Below are 21,636 nucleotides of genomic sequence, written 5' to 3' on the forward strand. Positions count from 1 at the left end.
ATGTGGAGCTGAACAACAGGATTTCAGCCAATGAATTCCAAACTATGATTAAAATAAGACTTACTGGAACAGGAACCGTTGTAGGAACTGGTACATTTTGACTGCGCATGTGCATAGGAATAGGAACATACACGGGTACTGGAACAGGCACAGGGACATATTCTTTTTCCCAGCCATCATCTAAAATCAGAGACAAAATACTTTAAAATACCATTAAAATGGTAAAATGAACATTGGGCGAAATAACCAATGGTAATTTACTAATTTTTCAATAATTACCTGTCTGACAAGATTTAGTTTGCATATGGGGTTTACAGTAAGTAGCTTTTGTCATTGTCAGAGGTTTGCAAAGTACAGCCTTGTTCTTCATCTCTTTATTTGGTGTTGGGGAAGGAGGTGGTGCTGATCCCTGTAAAGAAGTACATCATCCATATTAATATAATACAGAGTCCAAACAATATTAGATAATTTACATTCAACTTTCTTCAATGCAGGATGTGGCAATTAGCTATGATAGGCTACTCTGAAGTTCAGAGGTAGCACGCATTCTAGCATAATATAAATGAGTACCAGTTGCTGGAGAACAGCAGTAAGAGATAACTATAGTCCTTGTGCCCTCCATTTATTTGGCCACTGGGAGAAACAGACAAAGGTTTTCAGTCTGATCTGGCATGTTTCTTCTTATGTTTCCTTAAATAAAACCTGATGCTGAGAAGAAAAATCAATTGCCTTGCTGCCTGTCCCCAGAAGGTAGCTCACATGACGGACTGTTTTCTAGGAAAACAGCCCATCAACGAAGAAGTCAATGCAACACTTCTCCACCATGCTCTGTTAAATGTGTCTGCCTCTCAGAGTCCGACATTCCACTACACTGAAGTCAGATATTTTGAAAGCCTTTCCACTGTCTAGGAATAAGGTGAGAGTCTAGCTATCATGGTTGTTTTGTGAAAGGACCTCCTAGGGGACAAAGAGAACACCAATTTAAAAAGCAGGGAGGATATCCTCGCTTCAGTTCTAGTTTGATGAGTCAGGCTTACTCTGCTATATTTACTGAACATCTAACATAATAGATGAAAATGTAGTCCATGGACTTGATCAATTAAATTATGCCCATTTGGCTATCACTCTGGCAGATATGATTGTGAGCACAACTGCAACAAATGTATCCGCTGTATCTTTTGGATTACTTACAGTGATTTTTGCTCGGGGAGTCTGACATCCCTGATCTATAAATGCAAGATAAGATAAACATAATTTAAAAAGCAAAAATAGAATTAAGTCAAAGAAAGCAGAAATGATATTTTCATTCGGGTGACACTACTGAATCACTCTGCTGCATAGAAATTAACTACCCTATACTCCAAATTTTTCTGATATATGGGAATACTGCTAGCCCACATACCTAATCATTATCTTCTTTAAATGAGGAAAATTTTGTACCCACTGCCAATTCTTTTTAAACTGGTTCATTCTTGGCAGTGAGGCTCAATGCCACTTTGATATCTAGGATATTCATAGGTCTACCTTTGCTCAATGCTGTTCTAATTCCTTATCTTAAAGAAAACCTTATTGAAAATGAGAGTATTGGTATTCCTCACAGAATACAAAAAAGGTGGTGTACAGTACTGTTGGTTAGGGAGTGTATCATACCATAATGTAAGTTTTCTGGTCCTTTCTGTGTTGCCATATTAGGTTCATTTTGTTGACAGTAGAAACGCAGAAGACAGTGCTGATCACAGAAATGTTTCATTTCCCCTCGCCACTGAACTTTTTCTTTAAGAGTTCCTTGAGTTTTACAGCAGTCACATCTTGCAGCCTAAAAAAAATTAGAGTATTCTTACATAGCTTTCTTAGGAGGGAAATGAATGAATATTACCATTTGCTCTCCCATGCTGTCAAGCAGCTTACAACTTATAGCAATGCTAGTAGGGTCTTTGAGGTATGTGAGGTTGAGTACTTTATCATTGCCTCCAACCCCCGCCAGTGTTAGTAAATATATCCCAGTTGAAATCTCATCTCAGATCCCCCCTGAGCATCATACTGCTATATCCCTTGACATGTGTTGGAAAAAAAACCTGAACAGATATTCTACTAATAATCTATGCATGTGTAAGCAAATCTACAAAACCTGCAGCAGCAAATACTTGCTAAGTAACAAAAGGCACCTGTAAATCACTTACAGGATTCTAGCCACTTGCTTATTTAAAATGGAGTACCCTCGGTAATATTAAGATTACTGATAATATATAAGGATTTCTGTTAAATGTGTTTGTCTATTTCAGTCATTTTCATATGCCTGACTAATGCAACATGCACTGCTCTGGGTGGTTAATAAAGTATAAACTACCCCAAGCCACCCTCCTTAAGACTAAACAAAAACCCTAAGATCCCAAAGTACCTAACAGTCAATACCAAAATAATAAATTAAAATCCTAGCCAATAGTCCAAAAATGTATTTAATTGTTATCACATTTAATATTGTTGCCTACCTTTGAAAGTCCTTTGGTGAAAGTGTCATAATTATTTTAATAAACTAAAGAAATCACAGCATGTATGCAAAGCACTTTTGAGTGCTAGATGTTTAGCATGAGTATATATATTACATTAATAAACTGCATTTACATTACCAGCTTTTTGGAAGTATAGTTAACCATAGATAATATTTTTCTCTTCAAGTTTTTAAATATTTTAAAATTGCATTACCTTATAGTACCAGTCCTGAAATTTTCTACAACACTCTTCACTGCAGAAATCTCTTACTACTCCATCAAGCTCCTTAGTTGCTCCCTTTTTACAGAGTTGAGTACAGTAATTGCAAGTAACACATCGTAACCCTAACCGTCTTGCAAAATCTTGTTTATATAACAGTTTGCAACCTGGCCAGAAAAAAAGGGGGGAAAGGAGGATTGTTGAAATCTTCACAGCAGTGAAAAGCTGTTGTTCGAAAAGGCTTTTAAAATGCAATGTCATATATCAGCATGTTATTCATGCAGCATGACATTTTTCTAAGAAAGAAAATTCAAACTCCTATTTTGCCTGATGAGCAACAGCAATCAATAAAAATATTCTTACAGCACGCTGCTTCTGTAAGAAAGAATGCTGAATACATTCCTATATAATGATAAAAATTAATGGTCAAATCTTGTAATTTTATTGTACTGAAATACTCAATTATATCCAATGAAAAGCAAAGTTGTGGATTATTCTTGAGATACACCTTTATCTGACTTCCAATAAAGTACAATTGAATACTCTTGTAAATAAAGCCAAGGAATGCTACTATGAAACAGAACTGCATGGTTTATATGGTCAAATAGTACAAGTCTCAATGCTTTCATTTGATACTGGGATGTATCAACTTTTCAAACTTCTAACAATATTTCTGAAACCAAATTATCTATGGGCAATTTGAATCCTTTTCAATTATGTTACAATCCCTTGGAAGTAGCGTATATTGACTGCTGTGAAATGAAATTAAGTCACTATGAAAAAAAGGAACTACAGTGGTGCCCCGCATAGCGACGATAATCCGTTCCGAAAAAATCGTCGCTATGTGGATTCATCGCTATGCGGGGCAAAAAAGCCCATAGGAACGCATTAAAACGCGTTTAATGAGTTTCTATGGGCACAAAACTCACCGTTATGCAGAAATCCTCCATGCGTCCGCCATTTTCGCTGCCCGGTAAGCAAGGAAAGGGCGCGAAAACACAGCGGGCGGCCATTTTCTTCACCTGGTGGCCATTTTGGAACAGCCAATCAGCTGTTCTTAAAACATTGTTATGCGATAATCGGTAAGTGAAACAGCTTACCGTTCATCGCAAAGTGATGTTTTCCCATTTAAAACATCATTATGCAATCGCTTTTGCGATTGCAAAAACTCAATTGCTATGCGGATTCATCATTAAATGAATCGCTCGTTAAGCAGGCACCACTGTATACTCAATCACTCTAATTTCTCCAATAGATTCTATAATAATCTCCTGAGTCAACTCCTTCATGAGTTCCACTGATTCAGTGGGCTTACTCTAGTGGTAACTTACTACTGATTTCAGCCAGTGTGTTACAAAAGTTTCAGTGAATGTGATTAATTAATTATTTTCTCTGCATAGAACTGCGGCTCCCAAAGCTTGGATTGTGACTTGCAAAAAGCTTGAATATTGCCTTGGTTGGCTAGGGCTTTTGGCAGTTGTGATCATAACATACTTGGCATTTAAAGCACAGAAATCACTGTTTCTAAAGCAATCCTTTAATGTAAGTATGAGTGCTACTTTTTGGGTACATGGGTACAGCATGTGCAAAATATATACACTCTATACAGAGAGAAAGAAGCATCAATTTTTAACAACTTAGAATGTTGTTATTTTTACTCTGAAAACATTACTTCTAGGATAGTGCATGCATTGATGGCCATTAGCTAAAACTACAATAACTTATTGTTGACATGTTGAAATTAATTAGTTATTCCCAGCTCTGTACTAGTCAGAATTTTCATTCTGCTGGCATTACACTGGATTTAGACCATATTCTATCTTACCCTATTTTCCCCCCAAATAAGACCTAACCTGAAAATAAGCCCTAGTATGATTTTTCAGGATGCTCGTAATATAAGCCCGTAATATAAGCCCTACCCCAAAAATAAGTTAAACCCAGCCCTCTACCATTGTGCAGCAACCAGAAGATGACATGACTGTATTAAATACAGATTGTACATGAAAAAAAAAATAAAACATTCCCTGAAAATAAGTCCTAATGCATTTTTGGAGCAAAAATTAAAATAAGACCCTTTCTTATTTTCAAGGAAACACAGTAGCATAGTCAGAACAATACCTGAGAGAAAACTGGATTTTTCTCAACAACATTCATTTTTATTTTTATAATAGTATAAAAATGTGGGCACATCCTCAAACCCTAAGGTGGACGCACTCCATAATTTGGAGAATGAATAAATCTGAAGCATAAAGCCAACTTTAATGGAATGAGGTTCAACATCCTTTCCCCTAAGATCAAAACGACAACAATCTCAAGTTCATTCTGATTAGGTGGTACTAGCCTTACTATACCTATTTCGTCCACCACTTCATATCGGATGAAAGACAAACCTGATCAGATCCACTGTTATGAAGCAAACCTCGCAGACATAGCAGATGTTTGAACTCATGAAAACAGGTTCAAATACATATCAAATATGCCACCTTTTGCTCATAACAGCACTAATTGCAATCCTACACTGGATAAAATATTTTTGTAATATGCAATGCAATTTGGTAGTCCACAACAGCAATTATCTTTACTAGATGTGCAACTCCTAGATAAAGAAAATCTGTATTTTGTTAGAGTAGGATTCTGGATGCTAAGACTGCTTTGCTGTGAACATATCTGAATATTATCTGACAAAACCATTTCAAGAAGAGGCCAGAAAAAACAAATTAATTAGACTATAGATATTAGCAAAACTGATTTGTCTTTTTGTAAGACTGAAGGTACTACATTCCTATATGACTGTATAAGGAACCACACAAACCTTCACTGCAGAATGGTCTCTTGATACCAGAAAATTTAACCGTTTCATGCAGAGTCTTCTCCTCTTGACAGTATTCACAGTAAGTTACTATACAATGTAACTTCTTATAATCATCAGAACAAATTTTACTGCAGAACTGATACACCTTGTTCTAATGGAAAAAAATAATAGAAAATAAAAAGTTAAATAGCGAGAAAACAAAAATTAGGTTTAATAAAAAGAAATTGCAAGATTCATTAGTTAAAATAACAAATGCACCAAATATGGTATATACAACAAAAGGTTTGTATATTTCTAAGGATGCTCCATTCAGATTTTTTTGGACTCCCAACCCCAGATTTTACTAACAATTCTACAGGTAGAATTCTAGGAGTTCCAGAGCATAGGCTCACATCTACAGTTTGCTCACCTGGAACAGTGCCTGCTCTCTGAGGCTGCATGATTGTCTCATGTCTCTTTCCTGTTGTTCATGTACAAAAAATGAAATTGCCCCAGGGCATCATAGTTCTTTCAAAGGTACCCTCTATACAGCCTAAAGGGCATTACGGTCCTTCTGCACTATTTCTGCTAAATCTGGTTGTAAGACCAGATAGGCAGGATATAAATAGAATAAATAAATAAAATGAAGATTTATTCACTAAAATCCAAAACCTTATTTTTCCTATTGGTACACTACCATCAACGTACATGGCAGCTAACAAGTACATAAGGAACTACCAGGAAGCACTACCAACAACTTCCTTTTTTGCACATTAACAAGAGGAGGCACATCTGAGAGAGCTATGCAGCCACAAAAACATACAGGCATACTTTTCATCTCTCTGTGATTTAAACAGGGACCTAATATTCAGAACAGGGATGATAACTGATTTTAACAAAATCATTTATTACTGCTCAGTGACCTATTCAATATCTATTTACTACTAAAATATTTTTGAATGATTAATAAAAGTTCGTAATTTATTTCTGACACATTAAAGCTGATCAAACATCTTAAATAAGGGATTTAATGTTATTGTAATATTCAACTTCTGATGTTACACAAATATTAAACAGTATGCATATTTATAATAGGAAGCACACATTTCATTTCATTATCATGTACTTACTTCCCATTCCAGTATTTCAGGCTTTGAGCAGAAAGTATTTTTGCAATAATTGCACTTCAACTGAATATCACTTGGAGCCACAAACTGCCCATTGGTTGAAGATGGTGCACTAAGACTCTGAAAAATACATTTAAAATGTACTGATCATTCGAGGAGAAAATAAGACATAATGAATTGTAATACTTTATTTGTATTAGTAGGAATATGAACTACTGTATAATGCTACCCAGATAATGAATTACAGTGAAATAAATTCTCCTTTCTGCAAGTTTCTGCTAATTTTCAAATATTTCTTGAAGATTCATACACTAAAATCCAAATCCTTCTTTTTCCTGTTGGTACACTTTCATTCATGTACATGGCAGCTAACAAGTACATAAGGAAAAAGACAGATCGTGGACCCGCAACGGCCTACAAACCAGACTGTCAGCAACAGAAAAGGCAAAGTGTGAAACATTTTAGAACAGACATGAATGTGATGAAGTGCAATTAATTCTTGTGAAGAAAAGACTGAAGCAAAGATTTTAATGAAGGGAAAAATTGGTTGGCATCACATGGGTGTCCTGGAAGAGAGTTCCTAATGTTAGTGGGAACATGGCAGAATGAGCAAATTTGTTTAAAAGAGAAGAAGTGAAGACAACTGGGGGTGCAGAAGGGCAAACATCTGTGAGAGGGACATGCTGGGAGACAGGGCAAAGACAGATAAGGTGAAACAAATCCATGAATAAATATAAAAGACAAGGAATACACAGTTCTAAATCACCCAGCTTTTTTCAACGGGGGTGGGGACACATGGCCCTCTGGGAGGCCCTGGCACATTTGAAGGGGGCCACAGACTTGAAACATTTTTTCACACACCAACCTGTAAGGTTCATTATGCAACTCATGCAATCCTGATTAAAACTACATTTCTTTCACACTATGTTTATGGCCATGGCCAAAAAATAAGAACAATAAAATGACTGATCTAGTTTATTGCCATTTCAACCTTCCGTTTTCATTGTAAACAATCTGCAACATCTCTCTGGCAGCCCGTACATACTCTTGCACACCAAGAGACCACCCAAAATGTGTTAAAACTAACATTTTATTTTAAGAACTGATTAGGAACTGTTATTTTTATGAAAATAGGCAAGTTTCGTATTACTGAGGTATGTCCACATCTTTGTTGACCTCAAGATTTCAGTCCACCATTCATGAACAGAGATCAGCATCACTTCATGAAGTTAATAAAGCAACAACAGAGATCTAGCATGTGGTCACAACTTCCAGAGCTGACTCACATGAATAAAGCAAATCAGGGATGCAAACAAAGTGGCTAACAATTCCAGATTAGTCTGACTTTTACTGAGGAAGTGCAAGATAACATTTTAGGATTTTTCTGGCATAGAAATCTGTTTGTTCCCATGTCTGATTTTACTTGATTCTCATACAATGTCCAGCCCTAAAGATACTGAGTCAGTATCAGATCTCTAAGCCCAGTTATATCAAAATACAAAACAAGGGAGTCAGGAGATGCTGTTTGTGCTCATCTGTATGGCAATAGTCCTCAACAAGTGAGATGAAGCCTTTAAAAAAAACCCTTGCATATTTCCTATTACAAGCACTACAGAAAATGTGTAAACCTGGTGCAGAAATTTTGATGTAATATACAGAATTAAGCATAATGAAATGAAATTAATAATATAAATTTGTTTCTATGTGTCTTTTAAAATTCTGGCCCAAGTTGTTATAAAGATAAAATCCAGAGAAAACAGGTCAGAGCTACTATTTCCATAACAAAAAATCTGCCAACAGAAAATATTAACCTGTATATTTTAACCTGCAGTTTTCTCACCTGTCCAATGCAAATTATGGCAGTTTTGATCCAGTATACTGGGTAAGTATTGTTAGCAACTCATAATTTGAAAGCTTTTCATTTTCCTTTGTAGCAAAATGAACATCTTGTGTGCACTGACTTATCTAATAGTCCCAAATCCACAATTATGTGCCCCTTACCAATGTCCCTCCAAAAGCCAAGAATACAAAGAAAGAACAGTTGTGCACAGCAACCCACAAGCGTAAGAACTGCAGAAGAAATCAACTTTTAAAAGCAGACTGGAATGCAGTCTACAAACAATATTTTTTTAAGTAAAGGTAGGCAAAAACATTTAGTGTATAACATGCAAGAGTTACAACACAGTTTTAGGAACAATTTTGATCAATTTGTACAGATTTAGATGATAACGGATGCAACCAGAATTACTGCATAAAGAGACAGCAGCTAAAATGTATTCTAGTGTTTCAGAACAAACTGTCAGAATGTGTATTATACATATAGATGCAGAGTTGCAAATACAGACTCAGACCAAGATGAACCCAATGAGCAAATGAGTTACTTTAAACAATCACCACTAAAGTGTATTCTAGTTAAATGCCAGAATCTAATTTTGGGGTTCACAAACCAATGTTTCAGTGCATAAACTGCAGTAGCAAATTCTTGCTAATTAATGAGTTGCTACTTACAATCCTAGTCACAAGCAAGTCATGTGACTTGCTGCATAATTAGGAACCTGACTGACAATTTACTGGCAATTCAACTATAAACGTAACTGACACCTTGTTAATTAGCAGCAATTCACCACCATGGTTTATGCAATTATACTTGTGCCAACATAAATCCATAATCGGCTCATAAATGGTTTCCATGAGAGAACTAATACTCAAAGCACTTTCCATGGATATATGACCACTTGAAACCTGGTTGGTAATATGTTCTAGTCAGATCTGGAAATAAAATCAAAAAGATTTCTTGCATAGGTTTGCACCAAGAGATATATTTTATTTACTAATGTGGTCACTGTTAAAAACACAGTTTACTTATCAAGTCTACAAACAATGAGTACAATGAGCAAAAATTTAGCAACGTTAAGAGCAATCAACTCAAGCTGTGATACCCATATCTCTCCAAAGCCAAAAGAATTTAACAATACTTTATTCTGTATGCATCATGTTTGTTACTTTTTACCTTACAACAGCATCCTACTACCTCATTTACACTAATCAAAATTAGCAAAATTAGCATTAGTAAGAAAAAGGAACTAAAGGCCTCTCCAGTATCCTGATCTTCTTCCCTCAAATCTAGATAGAATCATAATCATATTCTATCATTTACAGCAACTGTCCCCAACATTTTAAGCCCCGCAGACCAGCTGGTGAAAGTGGGGCACCCCACTGTGCTCGCGTGCATGCGCAAAGGGCAGCGTGGCACAGAAGGAGCACTTATGCGCATGCACGAAGGACTGGGGAAGCAGTCACGTGGGTGCAGGCACAAACAGGATGTGCGGGGGGGAGGGCATGCGGGGGGGGGAGCTCTGTCTCCACAGCCCAGGCCAGCTCAGGCCACAGACTGGCACCGGGCCACAGACCAGGGGTTGGGGACCTCTGATTTACAGGTTGAAACTTGGCTCCATGATACATTTGGAGATGAGCATCTGCTTGATGTTGACAAAAACACACTTTATTTTTAAGTAAAACTAATGTAAAATCAACAAAAAAGCAGTCAGCTACTTGTAAGCAGAGACCACCTAGCAACTTCATTTCTCATTTTCAAGCACTTTCTTTTTAAATTGGCTACTGATTATGTTTTTGTTAAGAAAATCATTCAAAACGACCATATCCAAAAATGTGGGCCTTTGTAAACGCACACCCAGAGTTCAAATGTCAGCCCATGTGGAATGAACATCAGGCTACCAATGCACTACTGTTCCATGCAGCACAGCCTTTTATCTCTGAAAAAAATAGGATAATATCAGTTGTGATGGTTTTTATGCTGAGTTAGACATTCTGCTCTTCTTGCCAACTAAAGGAGCCTTTAAATTGGTGGCTTTCTCATGGATGAAGGGGAAAAATATTAAAAACAACATCCTCTCCGCTTCTATATATGCCAGGATAGAGACGTCTTTCAACTGTTCCTATCACAGTAAAGCCCGAGCCAGGAAAACTTGTGATTACCTAAAAGTGAGTGCCTCATAAAGGCACAAAGAGTATCTTTTGTTCACGTAACCATGGAACCTCCCACTCCAGGCACTCAGTTCTATGGTTAGTAAGAATGAAATGGCATAATTGGCTTCCTCTCAATATCAATCCCTCTCAGAGTGCAAAGAATCATGGAGGGGAATTCGAAGAGTTCCAAGAAGGAACTTCTCTTCACAAATGAGGGAACTGTTCTTTGACACCCACCTGGGAAGAGCCAAGGTCTGATGAGGTAACTTTATAACAATCATGCCTTTAAATATAAATTTAGTAGTTTTCTCAATAAGAAGTTAAATAGCTATTTAATTGGACTATATTAAATGTCCCTACCAAACATGCACAGAAAAATATACATCCAGGGAGGAAGAGATTTAACACAACAGCTAACCTGAAATTTAGCTACACAACTGGAACTGCAAAAGTTGTATAGTATTCCATCAGGCATTGTGGCTTGATACTGAGGTAAAGAGTTTCGTTTACAAAAGTGGCAAACAATTCCCACACCTAAAAGAAAAATGTAGTTTACAAAGAAAATAAATGCAAATGTACAAGAATGGCAAGATGGTAGTTCTCAAAATATGTAGGACTAGCCATATTTGGACAATAGTATTTTAACTTCTTAAGTCAAGATATAAATAAATATTTTACCCATATACTTATAATCTTCGTTCCTCAAACCAACCAAACAATAAATCTTTATGATCAGTCATGGTTTCTCATATCATTTGAGCCAATAAACTATGCAGACTGTGGAACAAAACAGAATGCTGAATTTTAAGCTACAGTTTTAGATTGTGACCTGTTCTAAAGTTGATAATCATACTTTTCTGGTAAAGAAAATACAAGAAACTAGTTAACAAGTAGTTCCTTGATTCAGCTGCTCCTGCTGCAAAGGTACTGTATGTTGGCCAAAGCTGGTATAAAGTGAGGCCACATAAGAGTTATATTTAAATATATAGACTTATTTTCAAAGTTATACAACAGACACCTTTTACTAATCACCCTCAACCTGCCTAATTAACTTGAAATACGTGGTATTTTATGGGAGTATTAACATTTACTTTTATACAGTTTGATTTGGAGGCTATTAAGTAAATTCAGCCACTTTTATACCTTTTCATTTTATTTACAAGGTTCTTATCTTAAGTGAACACATTTGTCTGTATGAGAAAAAATAAATATCAGATCTGTGACCATATGTCAAATATTGTATTGCATTGTAAGAAAAATTAAAAAAAATGTTTTACAACACTGATTTGTACTGGCTGGATCCAGTTATGTATACAATTACAGTATACTACTATAATAAGGGGACCTAAGTTAATGCTGACAAACCTAAATCCCATTGCTTTCAATAGGTCTATTCTATCCAAATGATAAAATGTAAGTATACTTATTTTAATGCCATACAAGTAATTTAAGCATAAGCTAATTTCAGAGGGAAATCAGATAAAAGCAACAATTGGAAAAAAGACTCCCTTGCTTTGGAAAACTGCTTTACCATCGATAAACCCTTTTCACTTACTTTGTGATTTTGCATATTTTGATTTGTGTGTGTTCATGCATGCAGTTGAGCAGTATGGCTCCATATATCCATTAGGTCCTATGCACTGTGTCATGTCAAAAAACCTGCACTGAGCTCTGCAACCAGTACAAGCTGTTAATTTGCCAAATTTCTAAAAAGCAAATAAAAAACAAAAGCAAAAAAGTATTAGTTATAACTAATTCAAACTGATGAATTATAACAAGCATGCAGGAATTTTCCACCCTCTCTAAAGTTCTGATACTATTATAGCAACGTCATCATCACATTAGACCCAATCAGTATGTTAGAGCACGTAGGATCCACATACTGCAAAGGGAGGAGACAGAATGACATCTACCAACCCTCATGTCTGCTAGTCCAATCTGCATCCAAACATTTGTTTCACTTTTAAAACAGTGTCTCCTTCTGCAGAGTTCAACTTAATTTTTTACTGAAAAGGTTTCACAAATAAGGGTAATATGAGCTTAAAAACCTATGTGAGTAGGCATGTGAGTTTTATTCATTTATTTATTTATTTAACTTATATGCCACCCACACTACCCAAAGGTCTCTGGGCAGCTTACAACAATTTAACTACAGTAAAAAAAAAGATAAAACTTTATGTGCTGCGAAATCCCATAGGATTTTCAAGGTATGTGATATATTTAAAGTGTGACTGAAACCCCACAATGACATTCTATAATCACACAGCAATTTGAACCCAAATCTCCTGAGCCCTAGTCAATTACTCTATTCAGTATAATACAGATTCTAAACCCTGAAATACACGAAAGGCTACAAGGTGAAATACAAGTCAACCTGTTGAATACAGGGGTTGGACTTCACTTAGTTTGTCGTCTCCGGCTTAGTTTGTGAGGGCATTAAGAGTGGAGTCAATTTTCAGCTTTTAAAAAATGAATTACAACAGAATGTAGTTCTTCGCAGGTAGAATAAAATTAGAATGCTTTATTCTAAACCACCTGTCTGAAACAGTTTAAACAAGCTATTAAGAAAATTCATCTGGTATGACGGTCTGATTATGACAGTACATTCTGATGAAGAAAGAAGCAGCAATCATCTTTTCACAGAAAGCTAGTCTGCTTCTCTTTATGGTATGTTTTTCAGATAAAAAATAATGGTGCAATTGGTGCATTCAAACTGCTCATTTAAAAATACTGAATGTTTAAATACAGGTTTAATTTAAATATTTAGTTGAGACTCTTGTTCCGAAAAAACACATGCACCAATAATTGCTCATACAAAAGAGCAAGGAAACTGCTTCTACACTTACCACTTCACATTTTGTTAGCAGGATGATTTTACAGGTGTGGCAATTTTTGGAAATTAAAGACCTTCTCCCCTGACCCATAACCCCCAAACATTTGACCATAGCAAAAGGAATCTGGAGAGAGCCTAAGCCCTTGGGTGGGTGGGTGGAATTAAGTTTTCTAATTAAAAAAAAAATCATCATGAACAATGTTATCAGATTTATGCAGACTTATGCACCAGGATTTCAGCCCACAAAGGCTATTTAATGATAGGACCGAACTAAAATTACCACCAAAAATAACCTGTATAAATTCAGGCTCATATGCACTTGAACTTGATAAGTCTTTTTCTTTCGGTTTTGTTTAGAATAAGCTCTTGGAAGAAACATGAAATAAAAAAACAATTAATGGAAAATGGATCACTAAGTCATCTGCTGTAACAATTTTACTTATGAATGTACACTTAGCACATTTTCAGCATGTTCTTCTCTTGGCCCATTTATTTACCTGAACCTTTTCTGTTGAAGAGGGCATTAAGAAGAAGTTACCTACCTGTAACTCTGGTTCTTTGAGTGGTCATCTGAATTCACACTAATGGGTTAATCTGCACCTGAGCAGAGCAGCCTTGGAAGTTTCTAGAGCGCCAGCACCTGGTGCTGGGACCTCCCACCTAGGCTATGTCCCTGCCTCCAGCACCGGGTACCTCAGTTCCACAGAACTGTCCGCCACTGTATAGCATGCCAAATGGCACACGTGACGCTCAGCGGGGAGGAGGGCGGGGAGTGTGAATTCACAGATGACCACTCGAAGAACCAGAGTTACAGGTAGGTAACTATTTTTCTCCTTCATGGTCTCTGTGAATGCACATTAATGGGTGACTAGCGAGCTAACTTACCAGGAGGTGGGACTCACACCAAAACTGAAGCCAAAACAGCTCTTCCCACAGCAGCCTCTGCCTTGGCACGAACATCGAGGCGATAATGTACTGCAAAGGTGAACGGTGTAGACCATGTTGCAGCTTTGCAAACATCAGTCAAGTCAACTCTACAAAGGAAAGCCGTGGAGGAAGCCATTGCTCTGGTAGAATGTGCCCGAACGGTGGAAGGCAAAGGTCTATGAGCTAGCTCATATGCCAATTTGATCGTGGAAACCACCCATCTGGAAAGGTTTGAGGTGAAACAGGGGATCCTTTAAAGCAATGTTCCCCAACATTTTCTGGTCCACGGATCGGCTGGGGAAGGCAGGGCACACCTGCGCTCACGTGCATGCATGAACAAGCGCTCTCTCTCTTGCACAGGCGGGTGAGTGCACAAATGGTGACGCACGCTTGTGCGGCCCCCCGCATGCACACAAATAGCAGCACGTGCTCATGCGGGCCTCACACATGCATGCGCATGTGCAAATGGCGGCACGGCACTCATGTGGGCAAGCTGGAGTGCATGCGCAGGCGCAAACAGGCGGTACAGGGGTGAGTGCGCATGGGGGGGAGGTCTCTCTCGGCGGCCCAGTCTGGCCCAGGCCAGGGACCGGTACCGAGGATCACTGCTTTAGAGCGTCCCTGGAATGACAGAGTTTTTGAAAGGAACGAAAAGACGCAGTCCTGGAGATGTAATAGGCCACAGCCCTCTTAACATCCAGGGAGTGAAGTGATTTCTCCAAGTTAGTCGTAGGATTATGAAAGAAGGTAGGTTGATTGAGATGGAAGGATGTTGCCACCTTCGGGAGAAAAGAGACATCTGGAAATAGAGTGACCTTGTCCAGGTGAAACTGTAGGAAAGGTGGGTCTACCTGCAGGGCCATGAGTTCACTAGCATGTCTCACTGAAGTGACAGCAAAAAGAAAGGCTATCTTGAAATTAAGTAGTCTGAGAGGTGGAAGCCATAGATTTGAAAGGTGGAGACATCAATTTCCGCAGAACAAGCTGAAGAGACCACTGAGGTGTAGGTAGCTTGTAGGCTGGACGCATATTGCAAAGGCCTTTGAGAAACTGTTTCAGGTTCGGGTGTTGAAACAACTTGGCTGTATTAGAAAGAGGCGGCTGGTGGACGACAATAGCGGAAATGTATACTCTGAGAGTAGAGTGTGACAGTGAGGAGGAACCTCAAGAGAATGTCCAACGAGATAGGGCAGACAGGTAAATTATGTTCAGTAGCGAAATCAGAGAATGTCTTCCACTTTCGCGCATAAATGACTTTGTGCTTAATTGAGGATGTATGCTATTGAAGGTCCAGCCTCCAGGCCATGAGGTGTAGGAGTCCAGATCCAGATGGAGCGTCCTGCCGTCATGGAGAGAAAATAGTTGAGGAAGGTTTGGCAGATGAAAGTGATTTTTAAAAAATTTTAACAAGGGGTGACACAAAGGAAAAGGGGAATTGAGGTTAAATGGGAAGAGGAGAAACAATAACATACTAACGTCCATTCTATACATACTGCCATATCAAAATTCCAAATTACTCTTTTTACTATTTTGTGCCTTCCAGATTTAAGTTCTCATTTCAATATATGCTCTTCATACGCTGCCTGCTGACTTAGTCCATTTGTAGAATAAGTCCCCTCTTTCTGTTGCCTTTTGTAAAGGACAGCCCTTCATCACTTCTGATAAAATGTCCATTTCCGCTATTTCCCGTATCTTCTCTATAAGATCTTCTTGTTTCGGTACCATCGGACGTTTCCAATTTTTGGCATAGAGAATTCTGACTGCAGTAACTATGTATATAACTATATATTCCTTTGTCTTATCTATGTTATCAGGTATCATACTCAATAAAAACAGTTCTGGGGTTAATGGCACCTTACAAAACAATATTTGTTGCAACACACCATGTACTCTTTTCCAATACTGTTTCGCTACTCTACATAACCACTAAATATGATAATAGCTTCCCACTTGTGCTTCACATTTCCAACACATATTTGATACATCTGTATACATCTTCGACAGTTTTTCTGGAGTCATATGCCACCTATAAAACATCTTGTATATATTCTCCTTAAAATTAGCCGATCTTGTAAGTTTTATATTATTTTGCCATATTTTCAACCATTGATCAATATCAATATTATGCCCTATGTTTTGTGCCCACTTAATCATACATTCTTTAACCATTTCTTCTTGCATTTTAATTTCTAACAGATAGTTATACATTTTCTTAACAATTTTGTCTTTTGAACCTAATAAAAGCTTATCAAACATCGTTTGTTCTGAGTAGAAACCTTCTATTTTGTCTTTTATATATCTAGATTCCAGCTGTGCGGCAGATGAAAGTGATTGACAGCAATCTGATGTAGAGGGGCAAACCAGGGTTGGTGAGGCCACCAGGGAGCGATGAGAATGACGTTTGCTCGTTCCTGCCAGACCTTGACGATCGCCTTTTGGATTAGCCGAATGGGAGGAAACACGTACAACAAACCTTCTGTCCAGGGAACCATAAACACATCCCCCTCCGAGCAGTACCGATCGCACTTCTTGTTGATGGCAGATGCAAATACATCTAGGCATGAAGTACCCCACCTCAGGCAGAGGGAACGGAAAGACTGCATCGTCCAGAGATCATTCATGGGTGCAGTTCCGCAACCGACTCAATCTGCAAAGAGGTTGCTGGTGGAGGCCACATGTACTGCGATCAGAAAAAATGTGGAGTTCATAGCACCACTCCCAGGCCTGGATAGTCAGGTAAAGGAGTCGTTGGGAATGTGTGCCCCCTTGCTTGTTCAGATAATATACCACAGTGGTGTTGTTGGTTGACAGTTGCACCACATGACCAGAAAGGAAGTGTTTGAATGCTCTGTACGCTTTGAAAACAGCGAGAAGTTCCAACAGGTTGATGTGAAGATGGGATTCCTCTGGATTCCAGTGACAATTTGCTGTCAGATCTTGGGTGTCTGCTCCCAAACCCGTTGGGCTGGCATCTGTGGTGAGTTGAATAGATGGCTGAAGAGGGCCGAAGGGCCTGCCCACGAGGAGATTCAGGCAGAGGGACCACCAAGTTAGTTGCTCTGCCAGTTCCGCCGAGACTGTAAGAGTTTTTGAGGGTGGATCGGTCAGAGTTGAACAATGCAATGCCTGGAGGGAGCACATCTTCAATCTGGCATGGTGATTGACCGCAGTGGTGGAGGCCATCAGTCCTAATAGCCGCCAAGACCCTCGAGGAGCAGACTGGGACGTGAAGGATCTTGCCGTCTTACGGTGTTTCAGCAAACTCTCAAGGATTTCGTCCATCTTAGGATCAAAGAGCCCCAACACATCAAAGGGAAGATCTTCAATCCTACTTTTGACATCCTCGGCGATAGTGGCTGACCGCAACCATGCATGTCTGTGAAAGGCAATCGCCGTGGCCAGCTGCTTGGACGACACATCTACGATGTGCCTCACCACAATTCTTTCTTGGTGGGCTACGGACATGGCCTCCTAATAGTGCGCCAAACAGGTACTCCTAATGTCCTCCGGGGCAGCATTCAGAGCAGGGAGGACTGCATTATAGTTAGCTACTCTGAGTACAAAGGTGGCAACAAGTAAGATCTCCTACTCAAAGAGTCTAATTTTCAGCCTTCCCTGTCAGATGGAGCCGATGTGGACTTATTGCGGCTCTGTGATTGCATGGCATCCGCTACCAAAAATTCGCTTGATGAGTTGCGCATAGGAGGTGTAGTCTTCCGATGGGGAAGGAGGATGGCTCCCAACAATCACCGAAGCCGGAGTGAGGAGGTCCACAGGTGAGTCCTCCCTGATTTTCCCCTCATCCGCACTCGAGCCCAACTCGACCTTGACCTCGTGGTTTGGGAGCACTCAGGCAAATGAGTCCGAGGGTAGTCCAAATCTGATTCTGAGTAAATCAGCGCCTCCAGAAACTTCTCCTCTTGAACCCGAGATGAAGGAACAGGCAAAGGTGGTGCATGTGATGTCTGTTCGACTCTACGCCGAATGTCTGGCATCAAGCCCAATGAAGGCTGAGTAGGCGCCAAGGCTAATGGCTGCTCCCTCGCCGACGGCTCAAAAGGCTGTGGGGAGGGTTCGTCCGGCAAACGAAAAAAGCCTTCCGTGAAAGGTGGAAACCGCGGAAACTGGTCGTCAAAGGACTGCCACTGCCTGAACGCAAAGTACGAGGTCAGGTCAAAGGGCACCGGGTAAGCCGAGCCTTTGAATCTGAAGCCTCTTGCCCTAAAGCCACGTGGATCCTCCCAATATGGCTGAAGGAATCCCAGATATTGCAGAGCCTGCAAAGAGATGACGCTGGCAGAGGTCGAGCCTGGGTTTGATGTGCCAGGTCTTGCACTTCCTCTTCTGAGGTGGTGCGGCAACAGGCTCCATAGGCGGAGAGGGAGGAGCTGGCATCTCTGACTGGAGCACGGGTGAACCATGAGGCGAGCCAGAAGACAAAAACGAGGAGAAATTGGCATAACCATCCCCAAAGGCGGAATGTCTTCGCCTTCCAAGAGCTCGACCTCGGCAGCGTGATGTGTGGGTAAGGGAGTCGGTGTCGGTGAGAGCCGAAGCTTGAGGTGGGCCCACCGCTGAAGAAGCCCTTTTCTTTTTCTTGGTTGGTGTCAAGCCCGAGGGAGGCTTTGACACCAGAGCGTCAACCTCGAGCCCAACTATGTTCATTTTCCCAACTTCTTTACCGTGGTGGAGAGTGCCCAGAGACAGAAGACAACTCAGATGGTGGGGCTCTCGGGGGGGGGGTCCATCCCGGAGCCAGCCAGGCAAAGGGATTTTTGCCACAAATGCGCCCTCAGCCTCTCAAGTCTGTGCTTTAGCGTGGGCTTGGTGAACACTTTGCAAAACGAAGATGGGGCTGGCTGGTGCTCCTCCCCTAGGCAGTAAAGGCACTTTGAATGTCCGTTGGAGAGGGGAACCTTTCTGTTACAGGCGAAGCAGTGTTTGAAAGGCCCCGACGAAGCCATAAACGCCTCCAAACACACAGTTCTATGCTTACAAAGCCAACTCACAGTCCAGAAGAAAAATCAGGCAAATCCGAGAAGCAACACGTAGGAGGGCCGATACAAAGAGAGAAGGAATAATGGAAACAAACACACTAGCTGTGAACACGCAGCTGCTACAGCGGCGGCAGGAAACGGAACTGAGGCACACGGTGCCAGAAGCGGGGATATAGCCTAGAAGGGAGGTCCCAGCACCAGGTGCTGGAGCTCTAGAAACTTCCGAGGCTGCTCTGCTCAGGCACAGATTAACCCATTAGTGTGCGTTCACAGAGACCACGAAGGAGAACAGAAAATCAATGTCTCTTCCAGAAAGCCTTGTATTTCTTGCAAAGAATTGTCTTGGCAGTCTGCAAATGCTTTTGGATCCATCTCAGTCCAAATATGATCAGGTGATAGGTGTGATCTGACTTTTTTTTAAATAGCCTAGGTTGCTTTGCTAACTAGCACTATAGTTAAAGACAAAAGATCTGGATGCTGTTATTCAAGCTCAGCTGATTTCCAACTCAGAAAGTAATAAACTATTTACAGGACTCCATTAAAGGTTATCTATAAACTTTAACTGGTCCAGAAGACAGATCGATGCCTTGAAGGGTGCAGGTCACCATGATAATTACACTTATTCTAAAACAGCTTTATTGTTCACCAATGTCCTGTAAGTGCTGGCAAGCTATATGGCATCTTCAGTAAGGGGAGTCAGAAGGCAGCTTGATTCAGGGAGGAAACATCACAGAACTTCAGGGAATAGTCAAAGAATTGTCACCAAAGATGGTGTCAGTCTGTAAGTCACTGTTGTATCAGGCAAACAATTCAATCAGGGAGCAGCCAAGAGCAAGGTTGGTGAACAGTCCAGGTCAGCTCGGCAACTTGGATAGGAAGATTAATGCTCAAGACTAGGAAAGGGTAAACCAAACAGACTTGATAAGTGTGTTGTTCTTAGTAACTTGGCTGGGGTTTTGTGCTTTGCATTTATCTAGCAGGCAATAGTATGAGCTGATCAATTCTCCAGCTGCAGTTATTTAATTCTAACAGTTGAGACATCCCTGTAAAAAACAGGGGTTCCACTCAGTTGTGATCAGTTGTCCTGCACTTTGATATGCTGACATTCTCAAGGTTTTGAGGTCTTTCTACCATCTGGAGGGAAGAGGCCTTTGTGGAAAAACCACACTCCAACCTCTATTTCCTGGAGGGTGCTGTCAGTGGGAACTTCAAGCTTCCTTCTCCATCAAATTCTACTTGAGGCATGTTATCCTGTTCTTCGTTCTTTGAGGATGATAGCTAGTTTGATTCTGGGCCAGACTTCAGGTGTTCTTTGTGAACTTTAGAATATGTACGGTTTGGACCTGATATGTACCGGTGAGCATCTTCACTGAAAACACACATTCCGAACTTTATCACTATGATTGGATAATGAAGCACTACACAAATACTGACATTTACTGACATTAGAAGTGGGTTCAAAGCTATGGAGCTCTCTCCACCAGAAACCTGAAGGCCTGAATATTCAAGTACAGACAATACAATGTAGAAAAAAGCAAGGAGAGGAGGGAAATAAGAGGTGCCAGAATGTTTTATCAGTTAATTGGGTGTAATATTTTGTTTTACATGTAGAAAGCATCTTAAAGCAGGGATAATTAACAACAGTAAGAAGATTAAAGGAAAACAGTTACTTGCCAAGCATCCAAACCTTTTTTAAAAGCAGGGCATAATGAACATTTAAATATGAAGTCCCAATGCTTTGGAAACTGAGTCAAAAAAATCTACAAGCGAAAGAAGAATGACTACAAATTATGACTCAGTGTGCTGTTTTTAGTTTACATTTCTAAAGGAGAAAGAAAAACAAACTCAACCAAATGATTAGACTACTCTAGTTATTTTAGAAAATATGGATAAAAGATAATCTGACCAACTCATCTAGATTTTTGAGTGGCAAATAAGGCACTCAATTGGTCTTTTTGTTGTATTACTGCTTCTTTTGCTTCGAGGATTATTATTACAGTGGTGCCCCACGTAGCGACTTTAATCCGTTCCAGGATTAACGTCGCTATCCGGATTCTTCGCTATGCAGGGGGCAAAACCCATAGGAATGCATTAAACTCCGTTTAATGCGTTCCTATTGGGGAAAAACTCACCGGTAAGCGAAGAATCCCCCACCCAGCCGCCATTTTCGCCGCCTTGGTAAGCGAGGCACGAAAACGCTGTGGGCGGCCATTTCCCCCCAGCTGGGCGGCGCAGGCTTTGGAGAGACCGCGGGGAAAACCCTCC

The 21,636-nt window shown here is 39.9% G+C and overlaps 1 protein-coding gene across 13 annotated transcripts in view; it reads right to left on the minus strand.

Moving 5' to 3' along the window:
• The window catches only part of ZMYM2 (zinc finger MYM-type containing 2), an 87,491-nt gene that overhangs the window by 22,023 nt on the left and 43,832 nt on the right, over positions 1 to 21,636 (minus strand). For 9 of the 13 annotated variants that reach the window (XM_078390054.1, XM_020802038.3, XM_020802039.3 and 6 more), the window contains 9 exons: positions 12,170 to 12,320; positions 11,033 to 11,148; positions 6,631 to 6,747; positions 5,522 to 5,672; positions 2,704 to 2,876; positions 1,651 to 1,816; positions 1,192 to 1,226; positions 280 to 409; positions 65 to 180 (listed from right to left, as the gene is read on the minus strand). In XM_078390054.1, coding sequence (XP_078246180.1) covers positions 65 to 180; positions 280 to 409; positions 1,192 to 1,226; positions 1,651 to 1,816; positions 2,704 to 2,876; positions 5,522 to 5,672; positions 6,631 to 6,747; positions 11,033 to 11,148; positions 12,170 to 12,320 — 1,155 coding nt within the window. The remainder of the gene's footprint in view (positions 1 to 64; positions 181 to 279; positions 410 to 1,191; positions 1,227 to 1,650; positions 1,817 to 2,703; positions 2,877 to 5,521; positions 5,673 to 6,630; positions 6,748 to 11,032; positions 11,149 to 12,169; positions 12,321 to 21,636) is intronic. The other 4 variants (XM_078390058.1, XM_020802042.3, XM_078390056.1 and 1 more) reach the window with 1 other exon arrangement.

This window comes from Pogona vitticeps, chromosome 3, assembly GCF_051106095.1.
Source record: "Pogona vitticeps strain Pit_001003342236 chromosome 3, PviZW2.1, whole genome shotgun sequence".
NCBI classification, from domain to species: Eukaryota; Metazoa; Chordata; class Lepidosauria; order Squamata; family Agamidae; genus Pogona; species Pogona vitticeps.